A 13,373-nucleotide genomic window follows, 5' to 3' on the forward strand; every position below is an offset into this window, starting at 1 on the left:
AGTCTTAGAAGCATGAGATGATCCGTGGTGGAGATTCTCAAGGTATGAGATATCTACTCTCCATACAACTGCCTCTGCTTATATACCATCTTGCCCCATAGACATACATTGAAGATTATTTTTACAGTTTCATAACCCAATATGGCGACTTGCTGATATATTAGTAGCTTCTCCATATTAAGGCAAACCTAGTAATGGAATATGTATTTTGACTACGTGCACAGTTACCTCATGTTAGCATATTTTAAACATATTTAAAAGGATCATTAGTTATCTCCAAATAACCCATTTTGACAAGGGCCCTATAGGTTTGACGTATAGAACAGGTGTCTCTGCCAAGATCTTCAAAATAACTCAGTCTTTCTCTGAAAATATTTAAAACTAAACATGATTCGGACCAAAGCTTCAAAGTTTATTATGTATTTTTTTATCATAAGAGATTAATATTTTACAGTTTGTCACTGGAGCCTGTTGCTCATAAGACTTAACTTGCACTGGCTGTGCGGCTTCTTATTAAATGCTACTTTTCTACCGTTTATGAGGACTCTTGTCAAGTGTGTTTGGTCAGCAAGTGAAACAACCTACGTGTCTGTGCCAGAGGGTCAATACCCCTGTGTGCCTGAGAGAAGCTGCAGCACATGGTCTATGCTCGCCCTGAATAACGGTTCCCCCAGGATTCCAAAGAATTCATCAAACCTGTCTTGCCCTATCTGAACCTAGCGGCGTGTGTGTAACACCATATGACATACATATATACATATATTATATTATATTATATATATATATATATATATATATATATATATATATAATATATGCAAAAAAATGAAGACAGTCCTCTTTGAAAAAATCGATTTATTAGCCTATAAGGGCTGATGCAACGTTTCGGCTCCAAATGTGAGCCTTTCTCAAGCAGTGACAAAGTGTAGATGCCAGGTTTTTATACATATAGATAATCATAAATTTATCATATATCATTAAACTATGGATACAGTGCTGTGCCAAATAATTTAGATCCATGCATTTCACATATACATACAGGTGCTTCTCACAAAATTAGAATATCATCAAAAAGTTAATTTATTTCAGTTCTTCAATACAAAAAGTGAAACTCATTATATAGAATCATTACAGAGTGATCTGTATCAAGTGTTTATTTCTGTTAAGGTTGATGATTATGGCTTACAGCCAATGAAAACACATTAATTACAGTTTCCTCTTTTATTATGTATAATGCCGTCCCTTACTACATAAAATCCTCTCTATTTATGTATGGTGCCGTCCTTTATTATGTAGCGTCCTCTGTTATTTGGGGCGCTGACAATTATTACATATCATCTATCTCACCATCCCTTACATTGAATATTCTCATTATTTTTGTTATTCACAGCGCCCTCTCTATTACATAGTGTCCTCTTTTGTTAGCTATAAAATGACTGAGTTGAAATGAGTTAAATTCCCTAGACACACACAGGCCTGATTACTGCCACAACTGTTCTAAATCAAGAAATCGCTTAAATAGGACCAGCCTGACAATGTGAAGTGGACTAAAAGATCCTCAAAAGCTATACATCATGCTGCAACCTAAAGAAATTCAAGAACAAATGAGAAACAAAGTAAATGAGATCTATCAGTCTGGAAAAGGTTATAAAGCCATTTCTAAAGCTTTGGGATTCTAGCGAGCCACAGTGAGAGCCATTATCCACAAATGGCAAAAACATGGAACAGTATGAACCTTCCCAAGAGTGGTTGGCCGACCAAAATTACCCCAAGAGCACAGCGACGACTCATCCAAGAGGTCACAAAAGACCCCACAACAACATCTAAAGATCTGCAGGCCCCACTTGCCTCAGTTAAGGACTTGCTGCGGTAAATGGAACCATGAATTCTGCTGTTTACTAAAAAATCCTAAAGGAGAATGTCCGGCCATCTCTTAGTGACCTCAAGCTGAAGCGCGCTTTGATTACACAGCAGGGCAATGATCCAAAAACACACAAGCAAGTCTACCTCTGAATGGTTTAAGAAAAACAAAATTAAGACTTTGGAGTGGCCTAGTCAAATTACTGACCTCAATCACATTGAGTGCAGTGGCATGACCTTAAAAAGGCGATTCATGCTCGGAAACCCTCCAATGTGGCTGTAACATACCTGGCAGCGTGCTTGCATAGTGCACCATCTCTCACTATGCAAGATCGCAATCTTAACCTTCAGTCCAGTCTGCTAGTCTTGCTCCTGTTCATACTGTGTGCTTGCCTCTGGTCTGACTGCTTAGGGCAGCGGCCCGGTTACTTCCTGTTTCTTATAGCTGCTGTGGGCATACTCCTAATGCGTCCCCAGCCTATTGCTGTGAGTCACTGGATATTTAAACCCACTCCACCCTGTAGGAGAGGCCTGAGCAACACTAATTTCAGTGTGCTCCTACTCTGAAGTCGCCAGGTCCTGTTCTGTTTCTTGCCTGTCCCGCCATTCTGGGGGCTGTATTCTCAGACCTGTTATCTGTGTCTTCTAACCTGTTTCCGCCTTTCTGGGGGCCGGATACTCAGACTCGCTCCTGTATCTCGTTGCAGTGTCAGTTCCTGTCTGAACACTCTCCTAGCCTGTTTGTCTGCCATTCTGGGGACCGTATACCCAGACTCACTCCTGTATCTTGTTGCAGTGTCAGTTCCTGTCTGAACACTCTCCTAGCCTGTTTGTCTCTATGTCCATATCTTCCCTTTTCCTGCAGTGTCTGAACCTGCACCTAACTCCAACTCATTGTCTCTGTACTTCTGTTTGTGAGTTTAGAGTCCACTCGCTACTTCATTGCAAGTACCTTGTGTGTTTCTGGTTCTGCTTGTCCCTTCCATTCTGTTCCATGTGAACAGAGCTCTTTCCTCTCTGCTCTGACTTGCTCACCGCTCCGGTGGTTTCTCTCTGCCCTGCCTTGCTCACCGCTCCGGCGGTTTCTCTCTGCCCTGCCTTGCTCACCGCTCCGGCGGCTTCGCCCTGCTCTGCCTTGCTCACCGCTCCGGCGGTTCCTCTCTGCTCTGCCTTGCTCACCGCTCCGGCGGTTCCTCTCTGCTCTGCCTTGCCCACCACTCCGGCAGTTTCGCCCTGCTCAGCCTTGTCCACCACACCTGCGGTTTCGCCCTGCTCTGCTTGCTCAACCCTCCGGCGGTACCTCTCGGTTCTGCCTTGCTCACCGCTCCGGCAGTACCTCTCCGCTCAGCCTTGCCCACCGCTCCAGTGGTTACTCTCTGCTCTGCTTGTCTACCGCATCTGCGGTTCTGTTCCTGAATCCCAGTCTGTACTGGACCCTATCCAGCCTGCGCTCCAACCTGCTAGTGCCTCCCTGTCTGCACTCCAGCCGTGCTTGCCAGTACCCCCCTGTCTGCATACCAGTCGTGCTTACCAGTACCCACCTGTCTGAATACCAGTCGTGCCTGCCAATACCCACCTGAGCCAGCCTAACCTGCCTGTTCCTGCATTCCCTGGTCTGGATCAACAGCCGTGTCCGGGGTCTGACCTAGGAGTAGCACCTGGTCCCTCTGCACGGTTCCTCCTTGGTGCACAAAGTCGACTGAGCCGCCGTGCGACCTTGGTCGGATCGGGTTGATACTTAGTTATGCCCCTTCAAGCACTCCCCGGTTCATGGTACAGTGGGATCACTAATCACGCACACGCCAGCCAGTCCGGGCATGCGCATAACAGTGGCTGAATTACAACAATTTTGCAAATATAAGTGGGCCAAATTCCTCCAGATAGTTGTAAAAGACTCATTGCCCGTTATCGCAAACACTTGATTGCAGTTGTTACTGCTAAGGGTGGACCAACCAGTTATTGTGTTTAGGGGACAATCAATAATAAAGATATTCATTTAAAAACTGCATTTTGTATTTACTTATTTTTTACTTACAGTAAATTTACATTTGCTTTGTGATCTGAAACACTTAAGTGTGACAAACATGCAAAAGAATTAGAAATCATGAAGGGGCAAACACTTTTTACCCCACTCTATGGCTGAATTCTGTCACTTGTCATATGTTTTTTTGTCCTGAGGACGAAGTATGGTACTTCGTAATGCATAGACAGTAAAAAAACGCATAATATTCTAGTGTGGACCTGGATTTACTTTTATCTACCAGCAGTGCAGATTTTCCACTTTTCTTTACTTTCCACATACTACTGGTTTGGGAGACCAAATGCACGTCAGCAAGTACCGAAGTCATAACAACAGTCGGTATTGTAGAGCTTTGGGAAGCACTCATAGTACTAGAAAACTGACCCTGCAGCTGGGACTGTGAAGATCCTAGCTTCTGGTATTTCCTGGCCAGTTCCTGAACCATCTGTGTCATATTTTACACCTGATCACAGAGTGCACCAACTGGATCCATTGGTGCGGGAAAAAAGTATAGGTCATGCGTAATGTGGCGCTAGTCACAACTCATGGACAGGCTGTGAAGCAGGGTAGTCAAAAGTTCTGGGGTCAGATAGCAAGAGAACACATAGAAAACTAAAGTTAAAAGACAAAGCCGAAGTCAAGTCATGATCTGAGGTCAGAATACCAGGAAGATAGCTGATCAGGGCAAAGGGGCTAGACAAATGGATGGTCAGGACAAGGTCCAAAGTCAGACAGCAAAGGATTAACAGAGCACAAAAATACAAAGCACACTACTGAGCAGATGCTACATCTGGAAGAAGTTTGAGACTGACAGCTCAGCTAAGTAACTGGGTAATCACCTAGAATAGGAAACACCTGAAAGAAGCTCAGCACTAGTGTTGAGCGAATTTGTTGAGCATTTCAAATTCGTGTTCGTGGTTTCGGCTCGTTCGCGCCAAAAAAATCGGCATCCCTGATTTACCACACTGTCACACAGATAACATCAGCGTGGCAATTCAGGGATGTTCGTGGGTGGAGCCGATTTTTTTGGGTGCAATCCAGCCAGAACCCTGAACACAAACCCGAATTTGAAATGCCAAACAAATTCGCTCAACACTACTCGGCACCGACAGCTCAGCTTACAACTGCACCAGATTGAACAACTGAGCTGTCAATCACAGCGTTCAAGACACACTGAGCGTAGGAATTTTGACACTCTGATGTTTATTAAGCAGAAGTTTATTAAGAGTTCATTTCCATGTAAAACATTTCCCACATTAAGAACATGAAAAAGGCTTCTCCTCTGTGTGATTACTCTGGTGACTAAGAAGAGATGATTTCTTCACAAAGCATTTTCCACATTCTGAACAGGAAAAAGGCTTCTCCCCTGTGTGAGTTCTCTGGTGTCTAACAAGAGATGATTGCTGGTTAAAACATTTTCCACATTCTGAACAGGAAAAAGGCTTTTCCCCTGTGTGAGTTCTTTGGTGTATAATAAGATTCAGTTTATAGTTAAAACATTTCCCACACTCTGAACAGGAAAAAGGCTTCTCCCCTGTGTGAATTTTCTGGTGTGTAACAAGATTAGATTTCTGGTTAAAACATTTCCCACATTCTGAACATGAAAAAGGTTTCTCCCCTGTGTGGGTTCTCTGGTGCTTAACAAAATCTGATTTATTGTTAAAACATTTCACACATTCTGAACATGAAAAAGGCTTCTCCCCTGTGTGAGTTCTTTGGTGCATAATAAGATTTAGTTTATGGTTAAAACATTTCCCACATTCTGAACAGGAAAAAGGTTTCTCCCCTGTGTGAGTTCTCTGGTGTCTAACAAGAGATGATTTCGTGTTAAAACTTTTCTCACACATGAAACAAGAAAATCTATTCTCTGCTATGTGTATTTTTTGATGTTTAAGAGTAGACTTTTCGCGGGAAAAGCTATTTCCATATTCTGAAAGTGAAAATGGCTTCGTTGGAACAATTTTTTTTTTAATGCTTATTTTGTGACTTTGATTTTCCTTAGTAGTTGGTAATGAATCAGAAGATAGGACCTGTTTCATAGGATCAGATGACAGATCTTTCCTGTGAAGGGATGATGGTATATTTGGAGTAATGTCATTCACTTCAATTGCATCCTGTGGGATCTCAAGATCATCTGATTTAAAAATTGAAGATGTCAGCTGTCCCTCTGATCTCCTGGTACAGTCACCTGTTAAGAATAAAGCCAATTATTATTTTTGAATAAAATATCCTTGAGTTTTATATTTTTGAGCATTTCTACTTAAACTGTAAAAATAAGAAGTTATGTAAAAAAAATTGAATTATTCACCAAGACAATGACAGTTCACACTCTAATAAAAAACCTCATTGGATGATTCAGTAGAGCGTGGTGTCCAACTGTTTGTTCATTATTCCCCCAAAAATATGGAATAAAAAGCCACCAAACAATGATATGTAGGCAAAAATAATACCAATAAAAACTTCTACTCATCTCACAAAAAAACAAGTCCCCACTCAGGTCCATCATCTGTCAGTGGAAAAACAGAGGATTCCACATTATTAGTGGCTCAAAGACTCTAGAAATGCAACATGGCTTCCATAAACCAATCCAGCAATATCCACTCTCCCAAAGTCAGATCTCCCCCTCGCTTCTGAGCCTTGCAGTGTGCACAAACCACATTTAGCATCCATGTATTTGGCATTACTATAGTGAGAAGAACTCACTTAATTTACGGTGTGTGTCTCCTGGAGCACAATCTGGGCACTATGTGTTGGGTAATAAAATGGCAAATGTACAAGATTCATTCTCCAACATCCACTGCGTGCTAATTTCCGGAAAGCGCCTGTGGAGTCAAAATAGTCCCTACTCCTATAGATTAAATTCACTGACGGGTTATAATCTCCAAAATGGAGTCACTTTACGGGGATTTCTACTGCTCTGGTTTTCTGTTATTTTGTCATATTAAGGCTTCTGACAAAGTTGTGTCCGATTGTTTTCTGGGATCGGCTCCTGTGACGTCTGCTTCTGTCACCAATAGTGGTAGAAAACGCAGCACAACTGGACCAGGGTGCACGAGTAGGGTCCAAAACCGTATATAGTATAAAAGAAACCTCGGTACTCAGGTAATGGATTTTAGCAAATTAAATTTTAATTGCAGTCCACAGCAAAAATAACGTTTCGGTCTATACGACCTTCATCAGTGTACCACTTGCTGGGAATGAAATAGAGAAGGAGGGTGAGGACGCAGTGTCTCAGGCACGTGATTCCTTGGGACCAGAAGATAAGGAGAAATGACAGACAAGACCGCGGTATCCACTGCTGGTGTCTGGCGTGCACTAATGAAGGTCGAATAGCCCAAAACGTTATTTTTGCTAAAATCCATTATCTGAGTGCCGAGGTTTCTCTTATGCTTCTGTCCCTAAGTGCCGCCTCATCCAATCTGCAGGCGGCGCTGGTGATGGAGGATACATCAGAATTAGAAGCTCTGGGCGGCGCAGGCTTTGTCCAGCCACTAAGATTAGGGTGCCTGGGACCAGTAGTACCATCCAGTCTGGCAGTATGGGTGTGTGTGCTGTCCAGCTGGAGTAATCTGCTTCCTGCTTCAGCCAATTAGAAAGCACCGCACCCTACTAAAGCTGGAAGCATATTGCCGGAAGCTGCCAGATACAGCCTTGTTCTCCTCTGGTTCAGTCCTCTGTGCTCAGCTCCCGGCTTGTGTATTTGTGTCCTGTTGTGATCCCGGCCCGTTTACTGACTACTCTTGTGTCTTCTGATTTTGTAGAAGTCCAGATTTATGTAGAGGGGTTAAAGGGTGATGGGCAAAACTGTGACTATAGACAATAACATCTCCTGAAATGATCAAACTTAACAGTCTTCTTCAGTAAAAAATAAGTAACTAGTGGTGAAACCTCTCTGGGGTAATTAGAGTATGGGGCTCGGTGGCTCTTGGCAATCTAAACTATCATAAGGGACAATATTTTCTATCAGATGAGTTTCAAGAAGAAATATTAGACGTTCAAAAATAACTTATTATAATAGTGCAGAGCTTAGATTAAATTTACATCTTGGGCATTTGGCAGTGGCAAGGAAGACCTTTTCTTTTAAGACTTACAGACTCACATAAGTGAGGCCGGCCGATCCCACCACAATCAAACTATCATACAGAATGGAGCTGTAAAAAAAGAAACAATATAAAAACATGTAACATCTCCAACAACAACGTATGTATGAAGGGAGAACTCCAACACTAAACCGGAGTTGCACTCATTCATGGTGGACCATTGGAGCTACTACGACTCCTGAGCAGAAGAGTAGAGAAAGTATTAGCGCCCCCATTTCAGGAGAGATTGTGCAGTAATCTGAATTCCTTAGGATCGAAAACAAAATGGAATGACGTGGAGTGAATCCATGAAACCAGGGCTGGAGCCAACACATCTCCTGCAGGCGTGAATAATTGTATATTACAGCCATCAGCCATGCACAGCTTAGAGATATATCATGGCACAGGTGTAATGTTTTCTGTGTAGTTTATCACAATCCTGTTTGAAGTTAGTTGGTTTGAAAAGAAATTGAAAAGTCAGGATAAAGGGAAACTCTGTTGTTATTGGACAGAAAGTCACAATTGGCCCTCACTGCACATTTAATGTTGTCTAAAATAAAAGTGAAGTTTGGCCAGAAAGACTGGACCTGGTCTTGTAGGGACCATATGAGGACATTCAGCAGCACAGAAGGGAGAGAAGGTAGATTCATCCTATAAGATATCAGGATTCTAGGAAGCCAACAGCATCATTACCCTCCGCTTTCTCTTCAAGTGATTTTCTCACTTGTCAGCACATTCTACATACGCTGTCATTTGGCTTTGTAGTTTACAGATCTGGGCCGGTAACGGTCAGCGTCTCCTAATCCCAAGGGGTAGGTGGATCCTCCAGATTGTAAGTCCTACAGAAAAGGTCTTTCACAATTACAAAAAGTATTGTGAACATTTTTGGATGGAGGAAAATGTTGTGGTCTAGCGGTAAAATAGTGATTACATGATTGTGATACGGCCGGACTACACCACCGATAAAGCAGCCACAGCCGGTGACTGAGAAGAATCTGTGACTTCTCTGCATTTAGTGGTTACTACTCACCTGGGCGGTCATATGTAGGAATCTCCTCTTTACACCGCTCATCACCCCTCACATATGTCTCTGTAGTATCAATATGGGTCAGATCTTCACCCTGAAACAAATATTGTAAAAGTCACAGACAGATATAATACTGGTGGATAAAACAAGACTGAGCACAAGACCTTCACAAACATCTACACATCATAGGGGAGATCTCATGACACCTTCTCTCCATCTACCTGATGATCCTGAGGAACATTGGGATCTTCTTGTTTACAGTCCTGTGGAAGAAGAGGACGGGGACATCTCTCTGGAGTTGTCCTCTTACTGAATAGATCTGGAGGAAACACATACAGGGACTGAATTCATTCTTTACATACAGATAATTATAGGCTGTGTGTATTTAGTCCTGTCTATTACCTGGTGATGTGAGGGGCTGGGGAACCTCCATCATGACGTCCTTGTACAGATCTTTGAGTCCTTCTAAATACTCCCACTCCTCCATGGAAAAATAGACTGCGACATCCTGACACCTTATAGGAACCTGACACATACAATGATACCGTCATCCCCTCGATCCCTCCATAGCGTTACTGTATAATGTCCCAGCATTCCCACCTCTCCAGTCAGCAGCTCAATCATCTTGTAGGGGAGTTCTAGGATCTTCTGGTCATTGATGTCCTCATGTATCAGGGGGTGAGGTGGAGGTCCTGTGATTGGTCTCAGGGGTGTCACCCATCCCTCAGACACAGGGTCCTGACAGCACTCACTAGAGGTCTTCTTCACTACTATGTAATCCTGGTTATGGAGAGACACATTAATAAATCTCACTATAGACATTTCCAGAGTCCTCACCCCCCAGATCTGTCCATCTGTTATTTCCATAGATAAGAATGATGTAATGTGACGTCATCAGAATCTCTCACCTCTCCAGTAAGCCGGAAGAGGATCTCTAGGGTGAGGTGTAATATCCTCTCCACCATCTTCTTTCTGTCTCTAGCCATTCTTCTCTAGGAAAATTATATAGATAAATTATTAGTATCTAATATTGTATCAGACGGTAATGGGGAAGCTGAAAGGATATATAGGAGAGATGCATGTATGTCATCCTATGGTATGTTATTTTATTATTGTATGTACTGGTTTCTTGTTTTGTAAAAAAAAAAAACCTAATGAAAAAATCTCAATAAAAATATATTGGATTAAAAAAAAAAAAAGAATAGCAAAAAGGCTTCTCCCCTGTGTGAGTTCTCGGGTGCTTAACCAAAGCTGAATTATGGTTAAAACATTTCCCACATTCTGAACATGAAAAAGGCTTCTCCCCTGTGTGAGTTCTCTGGTGATCAACAAAAACTGATTTCTGGTTAAAACATTTTCCACATTTGGAACAAAAAAATCTATTGTCCGCTGTGTGTATTTTTTGATGTTTAAGAATAGACTTTTCGAGGGTAAAACTATTCCCATTTTCTGAACGTGAAAATGATTTCTTTGCTTTAGGAGCAGTTCGTTTTTTAATGCTTATTTTATTTTGATTTTCCTTAGCAGTCGGTAATGAATCAGAAGACAGGACCTGTTTCTTAGGATCAGATGATTGATGTTTGCTGTGAAGGGATAATGGTATATCTGGAGTAATGGCATTCACTTCAATTGTATCCTGTGGGATCTCAAGATCGTCAGATTTAAAAATCTCCTGTCCCTCTGATCTCCTGGTACAATCATCTGCCAAGATTAAAAAACAATTATTAATTTTGAATAAAATATCCTTGAAATTTATATTTTTGAACATTTCTACTTAAAATATCTAAACAAACACATCCCTGGGCTACATGCTAATCCAGGGAAATGAAGAGATATATGCTGCATTTTCAAGGTGCTGCAGCCAACAACCACAATTAAATCGCCGAAAAGGTGGCCGCATAAGGTCCAGGGGACTGCGCGTCGCCCGACAAGGCCCGAGGCTACTGGCTTGGGACACTGATTGACAGGCGCAGGACAGGAGGGCGAGAGCCAGCGCAGTGAGACAACCGGGAAAGGTACATAGAACGGGGTCCCGTGCAAGTGCTCCTGAAATACCTGAGAGTTTGCTGGCTCACTACCCCGGAGGACACAGGACGACGTGGGCGGTTATAATCCGGAAAGTGCAACCTGAGGAACTTAACAACTGTGAGTAAAATCTGAAGACTGCACCCCACTGTGTCCTTGAATAATTGCTGCGCCAGCACCAGCCCTGCACTACACAGCACCAACAAACATCTACCTCATAAAATCCCCATCTATTGCCCTGGAGCTAAGCTCTGCCTGTGGAGAGCTGAACCAACTATGCTGCGTCACCATCAGCTCCAGAGGATCTGCACCGCAGCGGCGGTTCCATATAGCCGCATACCACAGGTGGCGTCATGAACATTATCTCTAAAAACTTTATTCCCCTTTTACTTTTCCCCTTTAATTGACCACCCTGGGTCACGGACTGGGTCACCACCACCGTGACCTCCCCCAGCATCGACCAGGACGGCTACCTAGTACCCCACGGCCCAGGGGGCGCGTCACTTCCATAAACCAATCCAGCAATATCGGCACTCCCAAAGTCAGATCTCCCCCTCACTTCTGAGCCTTGCAGTGTGCACAAACCACATTTAGCCTCCATGTATTTGACATTACTATAGTGAGAAGAACCCACTTAATTTACGGTGTGTGTCTCCTGGAGCACAATCTGGGCACTATGTGTTGGGCAATAAAATGGCATATTTGCAATATTCACTCTCCAACATCCACTGCGTGATAATTTCTGGAAAGTGCCTGTGGAGCCAAAATAGTCACTACTCCTATAGATTAATTCACTGAGGGTTATAATTTCCAAAATTTAGTCACTTTATAGGGATTTCGTCCATTTTGTAATAATAGGGCTTCTGCAAATGGTGGGTCCCATCTCCTCTGGGATCTGCTCCTGGGACGTCTGCTTCTGTCACCAGGAGCCGCCTTATTCATCCTGCAGGCGGCGATAGTGATGGAAGAGACGTCAGGATCAGAAGCTCTGGGTGGTGCAGGTTCTGTCCAGCCACTAATATTAGGGTTGCTGGGACCAGTAGTACTATCCAGTCTGGCAGTATGGGTGTGTGTGCTGTCCAGCTGAAGTAATCTGCTCCCTGCTTCAGCCATTTGGAAAGCACCGCACCCTACTAAAGCTGGAAGCATATTGCCGGAAGCTGCCAGATCCAGCCTTGTTCTCCTCTGGTTCAGTCCTCTGTGCTCAGCTCCCGGCTTGTGGATGTGTCCTGTTGTGACCTCAGCCCGTTTACTGACTACTGGTGTCTTCTGATTTTGTATTTCCTCTGCCCTCCTGGTTCTGACCCGGTTACCTTACTATTCATCTTGACGTTAAAGGGTGATGAGAAAGGCAGTCCCTGGGATCTGGAGTATATAGCGCCAAGCCTATTCGTGGTGGCCATCTTTTGAGTTGCCAGGTGACCATGAACATTTCCCCAATACATTGTGTCTGCAAACTATTCCACCAAGATCTGCATTCAAATAGCTAAATGTCGCTTCTCCCCTTCTTAACCTCCCATGTGCCCAGACAGTAATGTACAACCGTATATAGGGGATTGTCAGATTCAAGAGAAGTTGGAAAATAATTTGTAAGGTCCATTTGTTTCCTATTATCCTTTGTGAAGAATTCCAGAGTTATTACCACATAAAGTGACACACGTCAGATTTGAAAAATGGGGCCTAATTAGGAACAAAAAACTGGCTGCAGGAAGAGGTTAAATTAGAGTATTTTGAGAACTAACTACTATAGTCAAAAACTGACTATAGACAATAACACATCTACAGAAATGATCAATCTCAATAGTCTTCATCAGTAAAAAATTAGTAACTAGTGGTGAAACCTCTCTGGGGTAATTAGAGTATGGGGCTCGGTAGTTCTTCGTAATCTAAACTATGATAAGGGCCAATATTTTCTGTCAGATGACTTTCAAGATGAAATATTAGACATTGAAGGAGAACTTTTTATAATAGTGCAAAGATGAGGGGTCTTAAATTTAGACCTCGGGCATTGGGAAGAGGCAATGGAGACCTACTTTTAAAGACTACCAGGGAGTTACAGACTCACATAAGTGAGTCAGGCCGATACTACCACAATAAAGGTATCATACAAAATGAACCTGGAAAAAAATACAGAATAAAAGATATGTTACATCCCAAACAACAACGTATGTATCAGGGGAGAGAACTTCAAACCTAAACCAGAGCCGCACTCATTTATGGTGGACCATTGGAGCTACTATGAGTCCTGACCAGAAGAGTAGAGAAAGTATTAGCGCCCCCATTTCAGGAAACATTGTGCAGTAATCTGAATTCCTTAGGATTGAAAATATAATGGAATTTATGACGTGGAGTGAATCCATGA

General features: G+C 42.8%; 1 protein-coding gene across 1 annotated transcript in view; it reads right to left on the reverse strand.

Annotated features, from left to right (window-relative positions):
* Positions 1 to 900: 900 nt before the first annotated feature.
* Positions 901 to 13,373, reverse strand: part of LOC141176117 (uncharacterized) — a 34,195-nt gene continuing 21,722 nt past the window's right edge. Inside the window, exons 7-13 of the mRNA XM_073660111.1 lie at positions 10,539 to 10,687; positions 9,895 to 9,978; positions 9,587 to 9,766; positions 9,389 to 9,512; positions 9,208 to 9,305; positions 8,990 to 9,080; positions 901 to 6,068 (exon numbers count right to left, since the gene is read on the reverse strand). Of these exons, the coding sequence (XP_073516212.1) occupies positions 5,137 to 6,068; positions 8,990 to 9,080; positions 9,208 to 9,305; positions 9,389 to 9,512; positions 9,587 to 9,766; positions 9,895 to 9,978; positions 10,539 to 10,687 (1,658 nt within the window). The 3' untranslated portion in view covers positions 901 to 5,136. The remainder of the gene's footprint in view (positions 6,069 to 8,989; positions 9,081 to 9,207; positions 9,306 to 9,388; positions 9,513 to 9,586; positions 9,767 to 9,894; positions 9,979 to 10,538; positions 10,688 to 13,373) is intronic.

The sequence above is a fragment of the Phyllobates terribilis genome, unplaced genomic scaffold (genome assembly GCF_046119375.1).
Source record: "Phyllobates terribilis strain yellow unplaced genomic scaffold, ASM4611937v1 Scaffold_17__1_contigs__length_24005725, whole genome shotgun sequence".
Classification (NCBI taxonomy): domain Eukaryota; kingdom Metazoa; phylum Chordata; class Amphibia; order Anura; family Dendrobatidae; genus Phyllobates; species Phyllobates terribilis.